This window comes from Pan paniscus, chromosome 8 (genome assembly GCF_029289425.2).
Source record: "Pan paniscus chromosome 8, NHGRI_mPanPan1-v2.0_pri, whole genome shotgun sequence".
Lineage (NCBI taxonomy): Eukaryota > Metazoa > Chordata > Mammalia > Primates > Hominidae > Pan > Pan paniscus.
In genome coordinates this window covers 38259418-38286002 of record NC_073257.2, presented here as the reverse complement: position 1 = coordinate 38286002, position 26585 = coordinate 38259418, and the positions used below count along the sequence as shown (strand labels likewise).

At 36.7% G+C, this 26585-nt stretch overlaps 1 protein-coding gene across 1 annotated transcript in view; it reads right to left on the bottom strand.

The window, feature by feature from the left end:
• GPR158 (G protein-coupled receptor 158) overlaps positions 1 to 26585 on the bottom strand; it is a 422582-nt gene that overhangs the window by 13272 nt on the left and 382725 nt on the right. Inside the window, exon 7 of the mRNA XM_003821403.5 lies at positions 15734 to 15972. Coding sequence (XP_003821451.1) covers positions 15734 to 15972 — 239 coding nt within the window. The remainder of the gene's footprint in view (positions 1 to 15733; positions 15973 to 26585) is intronic.

The following is a 26585-nucleotide window of genomic DNA, read 5'->3' as shown; positions in this document are numbered from 1 at the left end:
TTTAGCATGCATTTTGTTTATTATTCAACATAAGTTTTTTATAAATAGATGGGTTAGAAAGTCTTATTCACATACAAATACAAATGCCATATATTTTTAAATTTCATTCAGTTTATGGAATATTTTTCAAAGGGTACACTTTTTTGTTATTGCATTTAATTTAAAGGTACACTTTGTTGTAATAGCATTCAGAATTTTCTAATTTTTTGGTAATACCTTGCTTTTTCCTAAAACCACTGTAAACTAATTTTCCATATCCCTAACCTAAGTTTAGGATGCTCGTGGAACACTCAGGTCACAATAGTTACCAAGGCAACAACAACAACAAAAGTTTAGAACATGTTTATATGCAGCTTCTAGAAATTTAAGTTCTAACTGCACTAAGCCCAGTACAATAAGTAAAGATAACATTGCCAGCTATGTGAGAACACAGGTTGCTAAACATTCAGTGGCATATTTTATAAATAAAACCTTGTTTTGTCACACATGACAGAAATCATGTCTTCTGTGGGTTGAGTGTGGAAAGGTTTAGTAAAATTCACAATCACCTTGTTTGATCACTGAAGCTAGAAGAGACGAGCACAGTGTAGCAGCTAAGAACGAGGACTTCAGCACCATGTTAGATATAATTCTGATTCTGACTCTGGCTCTATCCCCAAATAACTTTGCATAATCTTAGGCAATTTACTTAACCTCTCTGGTCAATTTCTTCATTTGGAAAATGAGGATAATAAAAGTATGTATTTCATGTGATTATGTGCTAATTAAATAAAATAATGCATATAAAGCACTTAACATAGTTTCTGACACATAGTAATTGTTAAATAAATGGTTTTTATTATTAAACATTTCATTTGACTTTTTTCCCCAAACTAAATATTGCTATTTTATCTCATTTTGAGTGATAATCTATACAACCCATTTTATCTATCTTAGTGGCATGACCTTTCTGGAAGATAGTGTCTAATAAGAAAGTTCTAATTTGGAGAAAACATTTCATCAAATGCATTATCTAGATGGAACTTTCTTGTAAACAGAAACATTGATGTCCACTCAAAACATGGATTATCCATCCAAAAACCAAGGTGTTTTCCTTGCCAAAGTTTCAGTATATTTCAATCAGCATTTAAATGGTAGGTAGGGCCTTAATTATTTAAAATCCCTTAAAGAAACAAATGTCTCAGGAGCTACTCTAAAACCCTGATGTAGCCGGAAGACAAAAAAATTAATGTCACTCCAAACTCTCCATGAGATCTAGTGTAGGTCTGTCTTATTCAGCATGGTGGACCTTGGCCATGCTATGAATGTTTCCAGCCAAGTTGTATTGGATCGAGAAAAGGGAATCGGGTAACTTTGAGATTTTCATGTATAATTTCCTTTCCCAACTCTTGTATTTCTGTCCATGGAATTACCGTTGCCTTCTTTACCCAGGTTTGAAATCTCCAACTTTCATTGCTACATTCTTTCTTCGAGTCATTTCTCAGATGTATTAATTCCTCTCAATGCCCACAATAACAATCTTTGCCTAAGCCGCTATCAGTTTACTCCTTATTTGCTGAAATTATTTTTCAAGGGCTCATCTAAACCTGACTTTGAAACTGGTCTAATTGTCCCACAGAACTGATATTTGTGGTTTCTTTGAATAAAAATAGAAATTGATCCTCCCAGTCTTAAAATCTGAAAAGGTTACATTTGTCATATCTGAGTTCCTTTTTCAGGAAACCAACCATCAGTCCTCCAGATAGAATCAAGGAGCTGAAACTTACCAGATCACTGCATCTGGACAATGAGACACCAGATCCCTCACCCATCATGATTGCCTAACCAACCACCTGCTTCCTGTTGACCAACTTCTCTTTGTTACCCCTCCCTAATTCCTGTTTTCCACATATGGTTACATTTCTTCCCTGCTATATAAACCTCTAATTTTAGTCGGTCAGGAAGACGGAATTGAGACTGATCTCCCAGCTCCTTGGCTATTGTACCTGATTAAAGCCTTCTTCCCTGGCAATATTGTTGTCTCAGGGATTGGCCTTCTGTACAGTGATCAGTAGGACCTAGACCAAAACCCTGGCATTTCAGTAACAGTTTCATCTGTGTTAACACACTCTTCATAACAGTAACAGGTTCATTTTTCTGAAACTCCATTTTGATCATATCGGGACTTGTCCACATCTGTGCCACTGCATTTGGGTTAACCCAGTCACATCTCCATTAGAAGGTTCATGCATACCGGGCCGGGCATGGTGGCTCACACCTGTAATCCCAGCACTTTGAGAGGCTGAGGCAGGTGGATCAGGCTGGTCAGTAGTTCAAGACAAGCCTGGCTAACATTGGTGAAACCCTGTCTCTACTAAAAATTAAAAAAATTTAAAAAATTAGCCTGGTGTGGTGGCACTTGCCTGTGGTCCCAGCTACTCAGGAGGCTGAGGCAGGAGAATTGCTTGAAACAGGAGGTGGAGGCCTCAGTGAGCTGAGGTCATGCCACTGCACTCCAGCCTGGGTGACAGAGTGAGACTCTGCCTCAAAAAAAAAAAAAAAAAAAAAAAAAAAAAAAATTCACACTTACCTACTTACAACCCTAGAAATAATTCCTGTCCCAAAGGAAGACCTTATGGCCTTACTTTCAACACTATCTTACTGCACAGCCTTCACGTTAGCTGCCCATGTTGCTTGACTTTATTTATTTATTCTTGCTTGTGGTTTCTAGACCTTGACTTCTACTGTGGTCTCTGGCCTTCGGGTCAGCCTTCTGTGAGGCGTCAACGTGTCTTCATTCAGAAATGCTCAGTGGCTCACTATTATTTCACAAATCCTGTTATCCTGGCATTCCTAGCCCTCTACAATATGACTTCATAATATACATCTAACACGACGTCTCAGTACTCCCCAGCATAAACTCTTTGAGCAGACCTAGAAGGTCTCTTTGTCCTCTGAACACTCCAAATCTTTTTATATTTTTATTTTTTTTGAGACAGGGTCTTGGTCTGTCACCCAGGCTGGAGTGTTGTGGCACGATCTTGGCACACTGCAACCTCTGCCTCCAGGGTTCAACTGATTCCTGTGCCTCAGCCATCTGAGCAGCAGAGATTACAGGCATGAGCCACCATGCCTGGCTAATTTTTGTAATTTTAGTAGAGATGGGGTTTTGGCGTGTTGGCCGGGCTTGTCTCAAACTTCTGGCCTCAAGCAATCCACTCACCTTGGCCTACCAAAGTGCTGGGATTACAGGCGTGAGCCACCACTCCTGGCCCGTTCCAAATCTTGGTCTTGCTTCTGAGCTATTGGTCTTGCTCACACTATTGCTCTCATTTCTAGTGGGAGCTAGAATTTCAGGTGGAAAAATCGTAATCAATGTTTCAATGTCCAGTTGAAGTCCTATTTCTATCACAAAGCCTCCTGAAATGATTATAACCTACACTGAATTTTCTTCCCTCTAGTATCTTTATAGTTTTTACGTATACAGCACAATGCAGAGAATACCACCCAACATATAATTAGAAGAAAATTGTTCATGGGGTCTTGTTAGTTGACACCCATCCCAACTAGTTATGAACTACGGGGCAGGAACTGAGTTTTTCAGTTTTTTTCTCCCTTTGCCCACATAGGTGGTAGCAACAGTACTGGGACAATGTAGATAAGATTTAGTAAATAATTGTTGAGTAAGTCTAAATGATGTCAGTTTCATGTTTAAGTCATTAGAGATGGAGACTCTGTTACCTTGCCCCTCCATCTAACATTGCAGGGCCTGTTAAAGGAAAATAGGCAAGCCATTAGCCTTTAGTTTCTATTTGCTTGCATAAGGGTTCCAGGCATACAAACAGAAACTAAAGGTAGAAGCATTCTTTGTAACTGATTAATTGTGAAGGAAGCTTCAGCCAATCATAGACAGCCAAATAGCTGATTGGTTTTGTAACCTGGGACCTCCCACTGGACAATATCCAAATAAGGCAAACACCTAGCTCTAGCCAATCAAGTAGTTTGTTTTGTTTTGTTTGTTTTTTAAATTTTGCTTCCATCTCCAGCCTATAAAAGTTGAATGCTCAGGCCGCCACAGCAAAACCCACAACCTCCCTTTGGTTTTGGTGCTTCCTGATTCATGAATTGATCTTCGCTCAGATAAACTGTTAGATTTTCATTTTGTCTCAAGTTTGTCCTTAAACAGGCTTATAAGTGATCTAAAGATCATACTGGCATCATTAACTGTGTTAATCTGAAACTGATGCACTACTGAGTTTGTGGTACTGTGCCTGGCACAAAAGAATGGTGAATGCATAAGTATTATTAAGTACCACTAGCACAAAAATATGCTGTAGTTGAAAGATTCACATGTAGCTGCATTATGAAAACAGTATCTCCTGCTACTTACCACACAGTTTTTACATAATGTTATACTGAAGATTCAAAAAAAGGAAAGTAGTTATCAGGTTAATTAGTGTGCTACAATGGAGAATTATATTTAAAAATATAAGACAAAATAAGATTTCTCATAATAGCTCGGTTGAACATTAAAATCATTTCATTAGCAATACCAAACAATATGCTGTAGCTGAAAAACAATTTATTATTCAAAGTACCAATTAAACTAAATGTGATATATAAAAGTTGTGCTTGGGAAAAAAATCAGTTTCATATAATTAACTTCAGACTAGCACTGCAATTAGTAAAGAAAATATGCAGATGTTACCAAATTTGCGGTGTTATTACGTGGGAGTTGAAATACGTGTTGTGCTTCTTCTTTAGAAAATAATTTCTGGTGTTAAATAATTTTGATGAAAGGCATGAGTATAGTTACAAAAAGGACTGCATTTATATTTCGAGATCCAAATAGGGCTTTCAGAAACTGAAGTCTTTTTAATCTGTATGGAATAACACTCAGTTTAAAAGTTAACTACCATAGCCTTTGAAAAATTAATATACTATAAGAGTATTTTCAAGTTATTTTTTCAAACGGCTGGGCCAAGCAAGGAAATGAAAATTAGTATAAGTTCTTTGACACTGAAGGTGCTCCAGTTCTGTGATCCTAGACTACCCACAAAAGCTGAGAGAAAAACAACTTCAAAGTGCAAATGCCACTCAAGCTGTGGTACTCTGATTTACCCTATTGCAAAGGCGTTTTGTATTAATAACACTTTACCCTGCTTTGCCGCATTAAAAATTACCTTTACACAGCATAAATAAGTATATAAATGATAAAACGTTTAGGTTTTATTTCTCAAGTGTCTCTTTTAATGTCCTCTTCTATTTTTCTCTATATCCTATCCACTTAAAAAATTCATGGTTAAAGTAAAAAAAAAATTTACAATTCTACCCAGGATAACTCATTTTGTTTTCTTTCTAATGACAGAGTTGGTGGCACAGAGGTTATCACTAAGTGTTAAATCAAACAACTTCAATAATTCTTGAATATCTTCAATTCCAGGATTCTAGGCTTCAGCTAGTATAAAGAAGCTTGAATATAAATAAGTATTTATATTATAAGCCCTAGATATTCTGGGTGGTTATCTGGTTCTCCTTTGGCTAAAATAAAGCCAATTATGAGTTACACTGATTGAAACAATGAGAATGTCTCTTCTGTTAGAATTGTTAAGTTACAAGTGACTTTATTAGACCATATAGTGAACAGGTACATTTTTGAGTGTCTGTGCTGCTGGGAAGCAGGTAGTTGCTGAGCTGCTGTTATTCTGCTGGCCTTAAAGTCAGTTGATTCAGCTCCGAGATAGAGAAGGATGCAGAAGACGTCACAAGTTACAGTGCATTTCACAACTAGGACAATGGAGGCTGGGTGTGTGTTCCCTTTCCAGCTCTCTGGAAGCACAGAGCCCCGGGATGGGCAGGATGGGCTATAGGATATGTCTGCAGAGAACCTCCGTTCTCCAGCTGCACTCGCCCTGTGAGCAGCAGATTGGAGCCTAGAATCCGAGTCTCTTAGTTCCTGACCAGTGCTCCCTAAATTACATTCTTGGCTGAGATTTTCTTAACCCCTGGAAATATTTTTATCCTACTGAAGAAAACAAATATTTTTCCAGGCAGCAATTGTTTGTATTTAGAACAGCTGATACATTAATTAGAATTGAATAGCCTGTGGTAATTAAAGGAGCTCTCCTCAGAAGTACTTTTTGTCCCCTCAATTAATCTGATTTCATACCTGACATCTGTTGAATGGACCGGGCACTGTGCTAAATGTATTTTGTAGATTACCTAACTTTGTGAAGTTTTTATTGTAGAACTTGTAACTCCTTTAAAAAGGCAGGAGTAACAATTTTGAATGCTGAGATGTCAAGCTTGGGTCAGAGATACTGTTGGGAATAATGGGGAGTAACAGAGTGAATCATACCAACGGTATGAAGTCACATAGTGACTTGATTACTTTATTCTCTTACCACTCCCTAGGAGCTGGGGGCTCTCTGAGGCCAGAACTGTCGGAGTGGCCACACATTTACAGGCTGGCTTTTCTTCATTGCTTCTGTTCACACTTCACTAGAATGGGGACCGAGATATTTTTTCCTTATTTTCCATTGCATCTTAAGTACAAAGGGTAGGGAGAGTATACTGTTCTCTCTCTGCATATACATTTAAGTTTTTAGTTTCACATGGGGTGACAGAACTCTGGCAAAACTCAGCTACCTCAGAGCTTATGGATACACATTAAAGAGTGGGGACATGATGAGCTCACAAAGGCAGACTCAGATGCAAGTTCTCTCAGAGCACAGGGTCCAGGTCAGAGGAGCAGGCTATGTCTTCCATTTCATCTCTCTGTCTGATATGGTTTGGCTGTGTCCCCACCCAAATCTCATCTTGAATTGTAGCTCCCATAATTCCCATGTGTTGTGGGAGAGACCCCCCACCCCACCATGGGAGATAACTGAATCATGAGGGTGGTTTCCCCCATACTATTCTTGGGGTAAGTCTCAGGAGATCTGATGGTTTTATAAAGAGAAACCCCTTTCACTTGGTTCTCATTCTCTCGTTGCCTGCCGCCATTTAAGACGTGCCTTTCACCTTCCACCATGATTGTGAGGCCTCCCCAGCCATGTGGAACTGTGAGTCCATTAAACTTTTTTTTTAAGTAAATTACCCAGTCTCAGGTATGTCTTTATCAGCAGTGTGAAAATGAACTAATACACTGTCATTTGCATGGGTATTGTTTGGGGAGGGAACTGGATATGGGATCACTTGCTACTATTATCAAAGTGTCTGATTTTTGATCTTTTATGAAAGCCTGGTAGCTTTGACTAGTGATCTGCCTTCCCTCGGGCTGCATCACTAGAAATTCACACACACTATTTGAAGTGCTAGCTGGCAGGCTACCATGAAGACTGCTGTGGGAGGTTATTTATTTATTTATTATTTACATTCTGCCTTTGTGGAAAACTGTTTTACTTCTTTGAGGCACAGTTATTTGAATAATGCTAAAGGGCAAAGAGAAAGTAAAGCACTTTTCAGAAGAGGTGGTATATAAATAAGAACTCCCAGTTCCATCATTCTGAAGACACTCAAGCAAGTGCTTTCAGAAGTATGTGTAGTTTTTAGTGATGTAGCCCTAAGCCAAGACAATGTGGTCAGGCTTCTATCCTTTGTCTGAAAATTAAAAATACATGTTTAAGGTCACACATGGTGGCTCATGCCTGTAATCCCAGTAGCTTGGGAGGGAGGATTGTTTGAGACCAGCCTGGTCAACACAGCAAGTCTGTCTCTCATAAAAATAATGTTTTAAAAATTAGCTGGGCATATGGTGGTGCACCTGTAGTCCCAACTACTTGGGAGGGTGAGGCAGAAGAATGGCTTGAGTCCAGGAGTTCGAAGCTGCAGCAAGCTATGGTCACACAACTGCACTCCAGCCGGGGTGACAGAGGGAGACCATGACTCAAATTTTTTTTAAATAAAAATGTATGTTTAAAATAGTAACAAGTAATGCAGTGTGCATTAAGGCATATGACATATTGGAATAAAAGAAAATGTATGTAATGAATCTAAAGAACGTTAATCTGTCAGATAAGAGAAAGTCTAATCTATTTTCTGTAACATTCATTAAATGGCACTTATATCACATTTCACCTGTCATAATAAAGCCTAATCTTCTAGGGTAATTAAGTATTTAAATCCTTAAAAACAATTGCTATTTTAGAATTTCCTTATATAACTCAGCGAGAGAGATGCTGTATTTTTCTCGATTCTTTCTAAACATTGGCATATGACTAATTAAATTACTGAACACACTGCCTGTTTTTTGTGTGTGTGTTAAAAATATTGTACCAGGAAAGAGAAGAACAAAGGAGAAAAGCATGTCAATAAAGAAGAATAAAGACTGTATTTTCTATAGTGGCAATATTTTATATTACGTGAAATCCATGGAAACTAATACTTTTGAACAGTGGAGTAATCAAGGCTGGAATTCACTAAAAGCACAAATATTTAAAAATTTCCAAATGGAATTAGACTGAAGCCTATCATACCTGTTTAATTATTGCTTGTATTTTCATTTACGCCTTTCTTTTCAATGTGGTGAATAAAATATATAACAAGCGATGTCAAGCTCTGAGTTTCCAGAACCATGAAACTCCTCATGTATCAGTGGACTTTCACAACCATGAAAAGAGGTGGAGGGTAGGGGGAGAGAACTTAATTTATAACAGGATTCCTATCAGGGAATAGTTATTAGATCATATAAATGCTGTTAAGAAGAGTTAGGCTATATCAGTGATACAGAAAGAGAATTACAGGAGATGATAGAGGATGAACAGAAGCCTAGATAGGGCTTTTTGGATATATTGTGCCAGGAGGGCAGTAAAATAGATTTATTCTCAATTACATAACTTTTTATAACATTCTATCATCACCTAACTTCTGGAAGAAACTGTGGAAACAGCTCAGCGCTTGCCTGGGTCAATATTAAAGTTTGATGCACAGATTTAACCATGGAAGGGAAGTTCTAAATGTCCTCGATGCTACCATTTATTAGCTACTTTTTTGCGGTCTTGTTGTTTCTTGCAGGTAAGGTAAGAATCTGCCCACTTGTTCTAGCTTATCTTGGTCACTGGTTCCACTTCAGTATCTTCAATGTATGTTCTAAATGTGTAATCACAAATTGAGTGCTATCCAACTACATATGTCAACAGATGAACTCCATTACATCACCACCTCTGTTATAAAATAAATGTATTTTAAATTTGGGTCCCCCATACTGGAGGACCTGCCTGCCTGGGATATCTAAATCTAGGTGTCAAGATCTGGTCTACTTGACTCTAGGGGTGAAATTATAACAGTTAATTCAGGCATGAGAAGTCAATTCTACTTATTTGTCAGTTTGTATTATCCAATTAGAAAACTCATAGGGGAATAAAGGTTTGACTTTTTAATATGACAAGTTTAATGTTATTGCAAAAAATCCTGAACATGGACAATTGACTGCCAATTTACCAACCAGGGTAGGAGGATTTAGAAAAAAAAAAAAATCTGACAGTTGTACAGTTGTACTACCAACAGTTTCCAAAATGAGTATGACATGATACTTTGATTTGTTTTCTTCATTAATTTAGGAGAATGTTTCCCAGTCTCAACCCCTTTAATCTTTATTTTTTTATTTTTATTTTTATTTTTTTTTGAGACGGAGTCTCACTCTGTTACCCAGGCTGGAGTGCAGTGGCGTGATCTTGGCTCACTGCAAACTCTGCCTCCCAGGTTCACGCCATTCTCCTACCTCAGCCTCCTGAGTAGCTGGGATTACAGGCGCCCGCCACCATGCCCAGCTAATGTTTTTTTGTATTTTTAGTAGAGATGGGGTTTCACTGTGTTAGCCAGGATGGTCTCGATCTCCTGACCTCGTGATCTGCCAGCCTCGGCCTCCCAAAGTGCTGGGATTACAGGTGTGAGCCACCGTGCCCGGCCAACCCCTTTATTCTTTAGATAGCTCTAGGACAATAGTGAAATAATCAAAATGTTCATTAAATCTATTTTATTCTGTTTCAATATTTGTAATTACACTATGTAATCTTTTTTAAGTTATAGTTTTCCTTTGCCATGCAAATTTGTACCAATCTATTATGACTGTTGGAGAAGTCAAAGGTAGAGTTTCATAAAATGGCCAGCAATTATCCATTAGTTTCTATAACTTGCTCCAAAATACCTCCCCCCAAATTTGAACTTATACATTTACCATGAAAAATGAAGCTGGGGACAAGTGTATAACTTCCACAGTCTTTAGCTTTAACATGTTTCCTCATACTGGTCTAAGTCTGACAATAGAAAATATCACAAGATAAAGACAGCTGACTGCTTTGTTCTTTCAACAAATATTTTTCAAGATCCTACACCTGGCAGGTTCTCTGTCGGTGTCAGGGATAAGTGTGAACAACATAGGCCATGTTGCTGAGGAGCACGTAGCTACAAGAGGGAGGAGCAGATGGAAAGATTCTTTTGTCTTCAGTGAGCTACAGAAAATATATTTAAACGTACTCAGAAAAGTTCAGGGTACTGAGTCATGTAATGATGAGTAGTGTAAGTAAGTACCATAGTATGTATTGTTATTATAGATGTAGATGATTCTCAAAAAGGTATGGCAGTTTAAATGTTTATACGAATTATAATCTGATCTAAAAATGTCTTGGAACATGCACATTTTAAAACTCTTTCCACCAGATGAAAAAGTCATTTGTTAAGAAAAACTGACTACTCTGCCTGAAAAGCACTTCTCACATTGTCCAGTGTCCATGTAGCAATGTCTTTATCCTTATTTTTTCCATTAAATCTTATCTCATTTTTTTATACAGGACTAACAAAATGATTGAAAATTATAAACGGACATAAATGACAATGTGATTCTGAAAACCATTTTCTCCCTTCTATGTTTTAAAATCATTTCTTCAAAGAAGAAACTGTGGCTCTTTGAGGTTCTGAGATTTTTCCAACCTATTTTCTATACGTGTTTTCTCTTTTAAAACACTTGCGTTAGGAAAATCATCTATCTGAGCAGTTTTGGAGCAGCCCTGTGCAATGAGCAAAAATAGAATGAGCCTGGTCTTTCAATGTATGACCCATATTTCTAGCCAGAGCTCTACTTCAGCGGAAAAACTAGTATTTCACTCTCTCAAATAATTTCTTATTTTGAAAAAGGGATTGTTTTTGACGGGTAAAGCTGATCCCAGAATGCAAATGTACTAATGTATTTAACCATCACTTTTTCTTTTTTTCTGAATGAACTCTTGACACTAATGTAAGTGCACACAGCTTCTTGAGAAAGTCTTCCCACCACCCTCACGGTTAAGCCTATTTCCTCCCTCTCTACAGTCCTTTCCTATATGGGAACATTACCGCTTAGGATCCAGGAAATAATTTAGCGTTCAGTACAGGTTTTCTAGCTGACTGAAGATATATGGATTTATTTTTGATTAACAGTCTGAATATCAAAAACATGTTACTTATGGAGCTCTATAAAGAGACTGTAAAAAGGCACACACTACACGTTAGAAACCATTAAATTAAGAGAGGTTAAATATTGATGCTGCATGCTGAAAGAGAAATAAATGAAAACTTTTATTAGGATAGTGTGAAAAATAATTACAACAGCCACATGTCTCAGATGTCTTAAGACAGTCCTAATTCCAAATATTATTTTTTAAAATTATGTGCCCTGACTTTTTTTTTGTTTTTTGAGAACAGTGTCACTATGGGATGAGCACACTTTGGGAACTAAGGTGTTACAGTAGTTTATAGGACAAAAGCAATGACTGTGAGATGACAAAAACACCATCAAAAATTTAACTTCCTCTTCTTGGTCCCTGCACTCTCATCATGAGTCTTGATTTTCTAAGAGACCCTAATGTTATTGCCTAACACCTTTAGGGGTATTAGTTTAATTTCTGCTTCTTAAGTTTTGATACTTCTCATTCCTGAAGCCATGACCTAGATCCTACCACTATAATCAATCGCTTCTCTTAGCTTCTCTGTACCTCTTTAACTGAGACTTGGTTATTGCCTAAGGAACCGCATGCCCTGCAGCCATCTCACGCTATGAATCTTCATTTTCTTTTGCACTATCTATCTCAGGGTCGTCATTACTCTCTATGTCCTCTTTCCCAGTATTATTCAAAATTAATGTCTTTTAAAAATGCCCATTTTCTTTTCATAGTTCCACTACTGCAAGTGGAAAAATGTGCTGCCTGTAAGTTTTCTCTCTGGAGGAGAGCAGAATTTAGGAGGAGTAAAGTACAATGAAAACAGTCTATGTTACTAAAGAGCTATTGTATAGGGAGTAAATGAGCTAGGAATGGGTTGTGATCAGAAAGGAGTTCTTCATAATTCAGGAATGAAAAACCAAATCCCGTACATCGTCATTTATAAGTGGGAGGTGAGCTATGGGCACACAAAGGCATACAGAGTGGTATAATGGACACTGGAGACTCAGAAGGGGTTAGGGGGTAAGGGATAAAATACTACAGACTGGGTACAATGTACACTCCCTTGGGTGACAGGTGCAATAAAACTTCAGACTTCACCGGTATACAATTCATCCACGTAACCAAAACCACCTGTACCCCAAAAGCTACTGGAAAAAACAACAACAACAGAATTCTTCAATGTCTTCAATGAGTGACTTTGGAGGTAGGAGAGTTTTAGATAACAGAAAGTTCATATAAAGTGAGAGTGGCCACTGGAGATGAGGGGCCCAAAATGTTAGATGAGTCTGGCACAGGTTGTGGTGTTACCTTAGATAATATGAAGGAGAAAAAATAAGAATAAATGTGGATATGGGAAGATTTATAGATATGAAGGCAGGAATTTGAAGACATTTCTATGTTATGGCTCCTGTTTATTTTTTTTCAAGTAGAAGTCATCTAAGAGAAAAGGGAAACATGGAGAGTTTGGAGGTATGAAAAGAGGATTTGAAATAATAATTGAAAACAATGTTCTAGTGTTTGATCGGGGAACAGTAAGAATGAATGGAATGGCCAGGGCACTATTGAGATTAGTTATTTTTATGTTCTCATAAGTTCATCTGACTCCCTCCGTGGAGTCAGCAGTTCTGTACTTTAGAGTAATACGAGAATCACCTGGAACACTTATGAAACACAGATTGCTGAGCTCCACTATCCGGGAGTGTCTGATTGAGGAAGTCAGAGTGAGCTCTGAGAATCTGCATTTCTAACAAGTCCCCAGGTGATGCAGCTGCTGCGGGTTCTGGGACCACACTTTGAGAGCCGCTCTTTCTCCCTTCTAATGATTCCAACTCCCAAACCCCTGAATTTGGTGAGTTTGGTGCATTTCACTTAAAAAAACAAAAAAACCAAAATATATCCTTATAGTCATCTTGATTGAATTTACCGATTCATTATATCACTTTTCTGCTTCTCTAAATTCCTCTAAGACATTTTCAATAAACTTAACCATACAGTATTATTAACAGTATACTTAATAAACTCACAATATACTCAACCACCTAGCATTACTCACAATGTATTCCATCATTATCTTATTTTCTAGGTAGGCATTTCCTCCATGTTTCATACAATTTCCACCCACTTCCATCCTTCACTATTTTTTTTTTTTTTTTGAGATGGAGTCTCGCTCTGTTGCCCAGACTGGAGTGTAGTGGTGTGATCTCGGCTCACTGCAATCTCCACCTTCCAGGTTCAAGCAATTCTCACACTTCAGCCTCTAGAGTAGCTGGGATTACAGGTGTGAGCCACTGCCCCTGGCCCATCCTTCACTATTTTTTTTGTTTTTTATTTCTTTGAGACAAAGTCTCACTCTGTCTCCCAGGCTGGAGTGCAGTGGCATGATCTCGGCTTACTGCGACCTCCGCCTCTTGGGTTCAAGCGATTCTTCTGCCTCAGCCTCCCAAGTAGCTGGGATTAGAGGAGTGTACCACCATGTCTGGCTAATTTTTGTATTTTTAGTAGAGACGGTGTTTCACCATGTTGGTCAGGCTGGTCTCAAACTTCTGACCTTGTGATCCACCCACCTCGGCCTCCCAAAGTGCTGGGATTACAGGCGTGAGTCACCACGCCCAGACCTTCACTGTTCTTATAAAATGAATGTTCTTTACACCTCTTTACAGTAATACAAATATTACCCATGGTTAAAGAACTTGTCCTTTATAAAAGGTTCCTGAGTTCTGGTCCAAACTGCTTATCCTTTTACTAAACTACTACTGCACCAAGAATCTTCACCACCTAACTTTGCTTTTTAATAACTTTTAATAATTCTCATGCATCTATGTGAATCAATAATAAGCTATCTAATGAAAGGAATAATGACTTTATACAGGTTACTATCAATTATATATTTCTATATATTTCTACATAGAAATCACAAATATGATCCTCTTTGGAGTGCAAAATAAATTTTTTAAAGGTCTCAAATGCATCTCAATTCCAAGGCATAAAAACATTCTTGGTGAATAGGCCATGCTATCTGCTTGTTTGTGTCATCATGTATTTTGAGTTTTTTTTTTTTTTTTTTTTTTTTTTTTTGTAAAACAGAAAAATAAAAACTAGTGGCCTTTGCTTCATAAGAATACAAGGAAATGATTTTTCCTATTTGGTTAACCTGCATTGAGAGCATAAAATAATGTTAGGGTGAGTAGAAATTTTTTATCTATACAATTTAATTTTCATATCCAGACTAAAGTCAAGATCAGAGTCGCTTCCTACCTTAGTGCTGTGATTTATCTTCTGTTATATTACCCAAAATATAATAAGCTTTATATTATAATCATTCCCTTTACATACCCATATGTTTCACTATTACAGATATCAGGTTTATAAGACTCCTGAAATATCTTGCCCAGAAAAATATTCCTCCATTTGAACTCTAAACTAAATACACATTTTATTAGCTTCCAGCAAAAGACTATTTAGCCAACAACTGCAAAATATGAGGGAGACAAAAAATGGGAATCAAACTCATGTTTCTATCTTTTATATCTGCCAAATACAATTAAGGTTTGTCGTGTGGCTTACTGAGGGGAACAACAATAAAATATCCCTTTTGTTGTATGTTTAGGGACGTAGTTTAAAATAGACTAATATGAGCAACAGAAAAATTCCTATGTGTTTTCCTCCTTTTTTCAAAACACTGGGCTGCCAGAAAAATAATCCGTGTTTTGGGCCCAAGCCATGATGCAGCTCTTCAAAGTTCTCCAGGTTCTCAGCCACGTAGCACTTACTACACTCATGGAGCATGGCTTAGTCTTTGTGTAATTCTAAACCTCCAGAGAATTATAAATAAGTTGTCTTTTGAGGTCAGCAAAGGAAAGATAGATTAATCAGAAATTTTGCAGAGACAATATTTTTACAAAGACTGCCCTACATATCAAATCTGATATATTATAGGGCCAACATTTTATTTAAAAAACCAGCATGCTTCCTTTTTTCTCCCAAGTAAGGAAATAAATCAGGAGAATAGCCAATATTAATCAAATGGGGACCAATTGATAAGAATGAAAAAAGTAAGCTCTTTATACACAGAAGTTGCCATTGTTCATTTCTCCTTTCTGATTTATTTGATTACATTTTATCAACAAAGCTATATACCTTTGAAAAACAATAGAAACTTCCAGAAAAAGTTTGCATCTCACATGCCATTACTGCCATTTCCATGTTATCTTACCAGAATCACATTAGGTGAGATTAGTTTAGGCTTTACTAAAGAGTCTGGCAAGACTTTTAAAGAAGTCAGTTGTAATGCTACTGAAAAATGGTAAGACCATCATACGAAACAAGTGACCACATACCAACTGCTGTCATGTAGTCCCAGCGGTCAATGAGGCACATATTGAAGATGAGGTGATCGGATGTTTTCCCCTGGCCAATAAGTGAAATCTGTTTCTCCAAATTCTGGCACACAGATGAAGTCCAGCCAATGAGAAACCAAAACACTACCAAGAGTATTACTGCCAGCATCCTCATGACCCGTCCGCCAGTCATATATGGAATTCGTTGAGCCGTTCGTGAAAGAAACACTTTCAAAACCCTAGAAAAGCAAAAGTTCAAATGTGAAAGCAAACCTAACATTCAGAAAGTATAACTCTAAAATAACTTATTTTTCTAGGTAAAATGTAAACCTACCAAAATCCAGCTAATCAGAGTTTGCTTTGTTTTGTATTTGTTTTTGTTGTAGAGACAGGGTCTCGCTATGTTGCCCATGCTGGAGTGCAGTGGCTATTCACAAGCACAATCATAGTGTACTGCATCCTTGAACTCCTGGCTCAAGCATTCCTCTCGCCTCAGCCTTCCAAGTAGCTGAGACTCCAGGCACGTGCCACTGTGCCTGGCTTATGCAGAGTTTTAACATGAGAAAATTCAGAAACAGTATTGCTCATATTTTTATTTAATTTTATCTTAGTTTATCTTCCAGTAGTAAAACACATATCTTACATTAGAGTCCATTGAGTCAATAGGTTCATATACAATGGGATGTCTTTGAGCGTGTCTTAATATTTCAAGGAAAATTCTCAGGACTTTAGAAAGATCCGTAGGCAAACATTGCTCAAACAAGGTTTCTGGGGGATCAAAAAATAGTCCTGAAAGTAAGTGGTTGTATTTTACAATATTATACTAACTCAAATAACTTCCTTGAACCAGTTGTTTTTATAGTAGAATGTTATTAAAGATATTTTCTGAAAATCATTTCATATTACCTACTTTCATGGTCATTTTATCATATTACCAAAAATAATATGAAGTAATAATAAAAATGAAAGAAATATTTAAACATTTGGTAGACTAAGGCCATTGCATTAAGGAAGAAAATTGGGATGACCTATAGGAAATGTGATCTTTAAAAACTAAGAGTTTTTTCTGTATATATCTCAGATGAATAGCCAGAGTTGAGAACTACTAGATGAGATGATATCTAAGCACTGTTCTATCTCTAAATATTTTCTGAAGACAAAATGCACCCTTACTATAAGAATTCTCTACCCATTCTTCAATTTCATTTCTAGAATATTCTCGGCTGATTTTAACTCCCTACCCCATTCTGATATTTGATGTCACAAAATTATGATTTGACATAAGCCACCATGAGTGGTTTATGATACTGTGAGAGTATCTGTAATCAATTTCCATAAAGCATAAAAACAAACACATTTTCTCAATGTTCTATTCTCTCCTTCACTTCATTCTTTGAATAATTTTAAGTCATATGAATTTTTTATAAAGATTATTCTAAATCCAGAAATGAAGCCAATACACCTGAAATAGCCTAGATGTACTATGCTATATTTTTCCTCCATATATAGACCTTTGGCAATTCTCCCTGAATTAACACAACACATCCATTAAATTAACCCCACTGTCCTTCAGGACAGAGGGAAAAGTTATTTAATTATTAACAAAATACTTCTCAATTTTTCTGTGGAACAATGTCAGAAATATAGTAACAGATACAAGTAAAACAGAAGATCTCTTAACCACGCTCCATCTCATCAGTTCCCCAGATTAACAGTTACTCTCCATTCTGTATATGCAATATATTAACTGCCATCCATGTCATAGTGAACGCTAACACTGGCGAACGCTAACACTGGCAGGTAATATCTTCACTATGCCTAAACACTTCTGCTCCGACCAGTTTAATTACTATTTGTTATGAATCAGGTGTATTTGTTCCCAAATTATGCCCACTGTTATAATTAAATATTAAATAAAATAATTATACATGATTATGAAACAAAAGGAGACTACTCTATTTTATTTTTTTTAAGATGGAGTCTCACTTTGTCACCCAGGCTGGAATGCAGTGGCGTGATCTCAGCTAACTGCAACCTCCACCTCCTGGGTTCAAGTGATTATTCTCCTGCCTCAGCCTCCCAAGTAGGTGGGACTACAGGCATGTGCCACCATGCCTGGCTAATTTTTATATTTTTTTAGTAGAAACGGGGTTTCACTATGTTGGCCAGGCTGGTCTTGAACTCCTGACCTCAGGTGATCCGCCCGCCTCGGCCTCCCAAAGTGCTGGGATTATTACAGGCGAGAGCCACCGTGCCCATGCAAGGAGACTTATTTCTATGAAACCTCTCTTGAATGCTTTGGAAAGATAAAACATTAAAATAAAAAGCTAACTTAGTGGAAGTGAAGAAACTTTAAAATAGAGAGTGGTCAATAAACAAAAACCTAGAAAAATTCGACACTCAGATTACTTCAAAAAGATTTAACACAATGCAGTAGATTTATGCTATAGAGAGAACAATGAACTCTAACTATCAAACCCATAGTCAAAAAGAGGCCTTATTTCAAAAAGACTGGTGAGTAATTATTTGTGTTTTAAATTACAGTATCTATATACTTTTTAAATGCTTTTCTACTTTAAAAAACTTCAACAAATTGACCAAATATAATATGAAGTCCAGTTATATTGGATAAGAAGGTTTCCATTGTAATTAGCAGATTAAAAGATTCAAGAATTCTACCTTAGAAATAAGAGAAATTTCTTGGAAAATTAATATTTTTGCCAGTTCCAATCTTATTTTCTGTAGGAGAAAGTTGTAATCATAATGTACACATATTTGTTTCTGGTTGAACCTGGATGAATTCTAAATTTTGAATGACTACATTCTCCAGAGAGAACCTGACCCACTTTTCTTCCATAGTTTGGCAAGGGCAGAAAAACATAAAATGGTTCCAAATTCTAGCTTTACTCTTAATGTAAACATTTTAAATATAACGAACAAACATTTATATAGTGACAGCCATATGTTAGGCATCATGCTAGGCAACGTGGAAGGTATAAGATATAATTTTTTTCTTGAGAAACTTACAATTTAACTAGAAGTAAGTTTGCAAATAGCTACCATATGCAGTAGCTAACATTATATATTGTATGTGGCTAGCAAATCTACTAACCCAATAGAACAGGTAGTATTTGATCTGGGCTTTGGGGGATATCAATAGGTAGAAATGAAGGAAAGTGGAAAAGATATAAGGGGATATTCTAATTGATGGGAATCAAAAGCAGGGAAATGCAAGGTGTCTTTAGGTAGGGACAGTAGGGGGAACTGGTTGGCAGGAAGCAAAGTTTGGTTCTCAATACCCAGCAACTCCTAGGGAGTTTTCAATTTAAGGCAAGGAGTTTTCATCAGGTTGAGAAACAGTGCTTCAGAGAAAAAATAGTTATGAACTATATATTCTTCCCATGGTTAAAATGTGATAAATATTTTTTTTTGATACTTGAGTTTCACAATTCCCATTGAAACTTTAAATCTCATAGAGAGCTAATAGTGGATTTGTTAACTGTCTCCTTTAAAATACTTCTTAATCAGTTAAGTTTTTTCTTTTGCAAAGGAAATCTACGATTCCAGTTACAGTAACCTTTTACTCAAGAAATCCCATTTCCAAATTATCAAAAATGTTCATGTTTTCTAGATGGCCCTTTGGGTATTTATTGTATAGCTTGAGAATTCAAGATTGTCAGATCCCTATAATCTCATTTCAAGAGAGCCAAACCAAAGCAAAATCCCTCATGAGTCTTCCATTATTGATTTTACTGGCTTTCAAATAATAGAAAACATAATAAACACAACTCTACACTTCAATCTAAGCATTTCAGGATATTGGTTTTTGTAAAATGGAATAAGATGCATTTTTCTAGGATTGTCTTAAAAGAAGCCTAGAGGTCAGACTATAAAAAAGAATATGTAGACATGCATTTGTATGAAATACAACTGTAGAAAAACAAATCATTGGACTTCCTATATGGATGACTTTTCCACTATTTTTTCATAGATAAGTCTTCAGGAGACCATGAGTTCAGAAGGTTTCACTATTTCTGAAGGAAAGCCCAACATATATGGGAAGACTGCAAGAAACTTCCAAAATTTAATATGAAAAGGCATATATAAAGTGTACATTCAATTTTCATTAATAGCAGATAAATTCATGGAAATCATTCTGAAATGACAAAGAAAAAGGACAACCCAGAAATTGTCATTATATTCATCTGCCTCTGTTTTCTAATTTTCTGTACATTTCTGGTTCAAGCTATATAGCTCACCATAAGAACTTGTACTTGGGTTATCCATGACCTTCCTCCAAGAGCTAATTGATATTGTTCACTTCTTATTTTACATGGTCTCTCCCCAGCTTTTGGTGTGGCTGGAACCTTCAGCTTCCATGATGTCACATTCTCTTGGTTTTCTTCCTAGTTCTCTCTTCCTACTTCCTTCCTACTTCTCTCTTCCTACTTTCTTCCTACTTCTTGGCTAGCTCCTTTTCAGTCTCTATTGCAGACTTCTCTACCTCAGTCTGTCCCTTGAATGGCAGTGTTTACAAGGATCTCCTAAATGTGGCCATGTTATATTATCACTACATATTGCACCCAAGAAACTCCATCGGCTCCCCATCTCAGTTATCTATATGCCAGCAAGTCCCACCTCTATATCTCCAGTTCAGATCACTCTCCTGAGTTCAGTCCCTGTATACTCAGTGTCTTACTGGACATCAGCAGGGCCTGAAACAAAATCACCCCTCTCTCCATTCCTTCCTTCTCCAACCCACTTTGCTGTTCTCCAACCTACCTTTGCTGTTGTGTTACAGCCCTATCTAACTGTACAAAGCAGAAGCTTAGGAATAAACTTTGATTTTTCTCCCTTATCCACATTCCAGCAATCAAATGAATCATTAAGAATTTAATGTCTACCTCTTAAATATCTTTCAAATTCTTCTATTTTTCTCCATCCTCACTGCCACTATACAGCTCCTGGCCACCAACTCATTCCTATAGTAGCTTCCTAGCTAGTCACCTTACTGGTCTTGCCCACCTTCAGTCCACACCCTACGATGGACAACATGGTCTTTCACTATTGTACATCTGATCGTATTGCTTCCCTGTTTACAATCACTGGCTCTCCACCAAAATTGAGTATGGTAAAACACTTCTAATAATTGGTTCCTCCTCACCTCTGCAGGTGCATCTCTCTGCACTCTCTACATCCTATAGTTCTGCAGGTCCCTCTGGATGACATGCAGTTATCCTCTATCTAAGCCTTTGCCCTCAGCTTTCCTCACCATCCCTCCTCCCACCTATACAAACACAGTGTTTTGCTAAATCCTACATCTCCTTCATGTCTCCGTTTAGATGTTACTTGCCATCGACACTAGCACTTACTTACCAAACAAGTAGCATCAATTTTACCCAGAAACTTGTTAGGAATGAGAACTCTTAGATCCCACCCAGACCTACTGACTCTGAAACTCTGGAGGGATGGTCCAACAATCTATTTTAACAAACTTTTCAGGTAATTTTGATGAAGGGTAAAGTTTGAGAACCGCTGCTCTAAACAGTTTTTCCTAGCAGATCTAAGATTGGTGCAGGTGCCTTTCCAATAGGCTGACCGCTTTAGCCTGCCAGGTAGATTTTTCAGTTTTTATTATGCTGATGACAGAATGCAAGGCTTCTAATAATAGCTTTCCATTTTCAGAACATTTGCATTTGTATGTGATTTTGCAGTATTTCTTCTATTTATAAAAAAAGGAATGAAAATATATATCCTCAAGCCATCCAGTCTTCTGTCCTATTACCTTAATTGGAATAATCCTAATGTCCTGAGTTTCTTCTTTAGAGTCTAATTTCTATTAATCTTACCATGTTCGTAGAAATTCCAGAGAATAAATGTTTGTGATAAAAGGTATGAGGTGACACTTCTCGTAAGAGTAAAGCCAATCAATTATTGACAAAAGAGTCCTGAGAGCTAACAATTCAAAAAGTGCTGGAGGTTTCTGTCATTCTGCTTTTAATGGTGACAAATCCCATGTTCATTAAACTTTTCATCAATTTCTCAAAGTTTCATTTTCAGAAGTAAAGTAAAGTTACTTCTTGGTCAGTGGATGAATTTTAGATAAATACCTAAAAAGACTGGCATCACTGGCATAGAAATAGGTTTTACACACTTATCAGACATGAAGTTCTACAAGTTTATTATGAGTATATTAAGTTATTGCTATTTCAAGAAAGAAAATTCACAACTGGGTTCTAAATATCTTGACTAATTTTCGTCAGTTTCTGTGAGCTGCATGAGTTCTCATATCTCACATTCTTTTTCCTTTTTTCTCACCTTCCTTTTTTTCTCTAATTGAAGGTAGATGGAATAAGGAAGAATAATGAAAAAAGGAAGGAAGGAAAGAAGGGCTCCAAGACTGTTAAAGTCAAATCTTAGATGGTTATGAGAGGAGGGGCCAGCTGGGCTTCCTGGGTTGAGTAGGGGCTCAGAAAGCTGTGAAACTCACTCGTTTCCTGCATCAGGACTTACTTTGGTCCGGGATGAATAATATTGAAGATATATGCTTAAAATATTCCTAACACCAGGATCTGTGTATGTGGTTTTCTTCCCCAAGAAAGCTATAAACAGCGAAAATTTTGCTCTAAGCTTCCCTGTGTCCTCTCTCCCTTCCCTTCCCCCAAAACTAAAAGGAATGTTAACTGCCCATTTTTCTGTGACCAGCACACCTTATCTATGCTCCCAATTCCAATTCCTTGTAAACATACTTCATAAAGTCCTGTAAGATCCTGTCTCCTTTGCCATGCCACTGCAAGGTTATAAAGTAGATAAAACCTAAGTTGCAATTCCGGTTTTCCTCAAAATCTAAGACATGTCACAAAATAATTTACTGCCTTTGTTTCTCGCTCTAGTAACATCTTCCCGCCACACATATTTCTGGCCTTAAGGAGTTTAAAAAGCAATTGTATAATCTAACTCTGGCTACCCATTGGAGACCCCTTCCACACTGTGGAAGCTTTGTGCTTTCACTTGGCTCAATAAAGCCTACAGCTTTTTCTTGCCCTCGGTCCCCTGTCTCTATCACTAGCCACGGTCAGCCGCCACACCAGTTCTTTGGCGTGGCTAGGCAAGAACCTTAAGCGTTAACAGTTAGAGCTGAAATGCCTCTCGGCATGATCTGTTCTAATCCCCCTAATGTGTAAAAGACAATTCTGAGGCCCAGTGAGGGGAGTCATTTATCTAAAGCAAAACAGTCAGTAGCAAAATCATCTCAAAACTCCTATCTTCTTACTCTCATGTGAGTACTTTTTTCAGTTACAGTATTTTACTAAAATAGAACTATCTAGCAGCTGGTTCAGGGCCATATCATCTTTTAAAAGCACAACAGGAATCTGCCTTTCAAACATGCCACAATCCCTCTACTTTCCTATATGCTCTTTTCTCTCTAATCTGGATGCTCGTACCTTTGAATGCCATGCCGTCTGTCTAAACTGATTCAAATCCCATTTATCCTTGTACATTCATCTCAGGAACCTCATCCAATTTACATCTTTGTCTGATAGTCCCAGGCCACAAAATTTTCTCCAATTATCACTATTATTCAGTTGGTATTTCCTGTACCCTTATAAATCTTCCTGAAGTTGGGAGATGTTTATTTTCTAAGCCCCTACAGAATCTAGCACATGAAGGCAAGAAGATTTAATTGACCAATTAGTTAAACATGTCCTTCTGACAGTTATGACCAACAAGAAAAAGTTTTATGGTTGATACAGCATCCCAGAAACTCGAAGAAGCAGGGTAAAATGGAATTTGGAAGAATTTTGATAACAATATAGGATGTGAGAGTAAACATTAGCTCCTGTTATGTGTCAGTATTTTCCTAAATCAGAGGTTCAGTGCTGAAAATGGCAGTTATCTACCTGTTTTCATGTTCATTATAACTCAGTAAATACAAATGAATAGGCAGTTTAAATACAATCTCAAAAGTGATGGAATAGGGAACTTCAAAAGTCTATCAGTCCATAAAAGCAATCAACACACTAGCAAGAACTGTTAGAGTCAACTTTTTTGGAATTCTAGAAACTACTTAGGAGCTTATAGAAATGAAGGGGATACTTAAGAGAGAAAAAACAAAAACAGCTGAATCTGAGTAAAAGAGCTATGCAGCATTTCAACTTTCTTTGATTCTGTCTCATGCTCCTCAGCTCAATGGCGGCCTTCAAGACATCTGCATGCTCAGGACAGGTACCTAGTACTAGAGGAGCACAATGGACCTTATTTTCAAAGAACTGCTGTTTATTTTGACCTGGTTGGTGGATCCCTGAAAGACTGACTCAAAGGGCTTGCTTTTGTTTTACCCAACTGCTAATTTTCCTAGGGCTGACAAAGCTAACGGGTGTCATTTATCTAAAAGTTTAAAGGCAAGTGGATTAGTCAATGCTACCCGGGACAATGAATAATGGTTAAGACAAACAATCGACTAAACAAAAAGATTGGGAAGAAAGAATGGGAAATGAGATGATCTGGGGAATAAAAGCATTGAAAAGTACCAATATATTTCTGGGAATCTAGAAGCCTGGAACATTCTCACAAAAGGCCTGAGAAGGGCCCAAAGCTCTCATCTCCTGCCGACCTCAGGCTCTGCACATGCAGGAAACAGAGGCTCATGTGTGTTGAAGACATACCCAACACACAAACATGCAGTTCATCTGCAAAGAATTCAGATTTTAAAAAGTATTTTTTGGTCCAAGCTTTATGAAAATCTCTGTTGAATTACCAGCTGACTACTAACCCAACAGAAAAGAGACTTCAATGGCCACACAAAACAAAGAATACAGACTATAAAAGTCACTTAACAAACCAGCCTGGAAAGGATGGAGAATCTGATTTTTGGATTTACCATAATATAATATTCGAAATGTTCAGCCTCTAAAAAAAAAAAAAATGAGGCACGCAAAGAAACAAGATTATAGGGTCCATAAGCACGAAAAAAGAAAAGACACTAATAGAAATGATACCTGAAGACATCCAGACATTAACCTTATTAGATAAAGTTTATTAAAAATTTTTTTGCAACTTCTGATAAATAAAATACAGATGCATAAAACAATAAGTATAAATCTGTGTTAATGAGTTCATAATGCTTAAAGATATAATTTGCAACAATAAAAACATAAAAGAGAAGCATAAAAGTTAATAGGAGCAAAGTTTTTGTATACATCTGAAACAAAGTTGGTATTAATTTGAACTAAACTGTTATAAATTTAGGGCACTAACTGTAATCTCCAGGGCAACAACTCAGAAAATAACCAAAACGTGTAGTAAAATAAACAAGAAGGGAATCAAAATGATATATTAGAAACTATCGATTTACCAAGCAGGCAGTAATGGTGGAACTGAGAAACAAAATGGATATAAAATATATAAAAACAAATCACAAAATGGAACAAGTCCTTCCTTATGAGTAATTATATTAAATGGAAACTAAAAGGCAGAAATGGTAGAAGAGATTTTTTAAAAGATGATCCAACTATATGTTTTCTATAAGAGAGTTACCGTAGATCTAATGAAATAATAGTTTGTAAATAAAAAGGTAGCAAATGATATTCTATGTAAATAATAACCAAAATGGAACAAGTCCTTCCTTAAGAGTAATAACATTAAATGTAAACTAAAAGGTAGAAATGGTGGAAGAGATTTTTAAAAAGATGATCCAACTACATGTTTTCTATAAGAGTTACCTTAGATCTAATGAAATAATAGGTTGTAAATAAAAAGGCAGCAAATGATATTTTACGTAAATAATAACCAAAGTAGCTATATTAATATCAGATAAGATATACTATAAGGTAACATTTGTTGGAGACAAAAAATGACATTATATAATTATAAAAGGGTCAATCCCTCAAGAAGATGAACAGTTATGAACATATCTGTACTAAACATCAGATCCCCATAATATATGAAGCAAACAGGAACAGAACTGATGAGAGAAAAAGATAGTTCAATAATAATCTAAGTTGGAGACTTCAAGGTCCTGCTCTCAGTAATGGATTGGATATCTGCACATACAAACAATAAGGAGACAAAGGACTCGAACAGCATCATAAGCCAACTAGACCTTACAGACAAACACGGGGTATTCATCTCCACAGCAGCAGAGTACACGTTCTTGTCAAGTGCACGTGGAACATTCCCCAGGACAGACCATATGTTAGACCACAAAACCAGTCTCAATAAATTTCAGAAAATTGAAATCATACAAAGTATCTTCTCTGACCACAGTGAACTGAATTAGAAATCAATAACAGAAGGAACACTGGGAAATTCACAGATAAGTAAACATTAAACAAAATACTCTTAACGAATGGGTTAAGGAAGTACCAAAGAGAAAACAGAAGATAAGCTGACATAAATGGAAATAAAAACATATCAGAATTTATGGATTGCAGTAAATGCAGTGATTGAGGTAAATTTATAACTGCAAATGTTTATATGAAAAAAGTCAATAACCTTATCTTTTACTTTAAGGAACTAAAAATCGAAGAGCAAATTTAATCCAAAACAAGCTGAAGGGAGAAAATAATAAATATTAGAGTGAAAATAATGGAAATATAGAGTAGAAAAACAGCAGACACAATTAAAAACAATCTAAGTTGGTTCTTCCAGAAGATAAACAAAATTAACAAACCTTTAGTTAGACTGAGCAAGAAAAAAGACTCATTAGAGTCAGGAATGAAAGTGGGGATATTTCTACTGACTTTATGTAAATAAAAAGAATTATAAGAGAATACTATGAATGGTGCATTTTGTAATGTGAATTTTACCTCAATACAAAATATACAATGGTTCTCTTTCTTGCAAAAAAAAA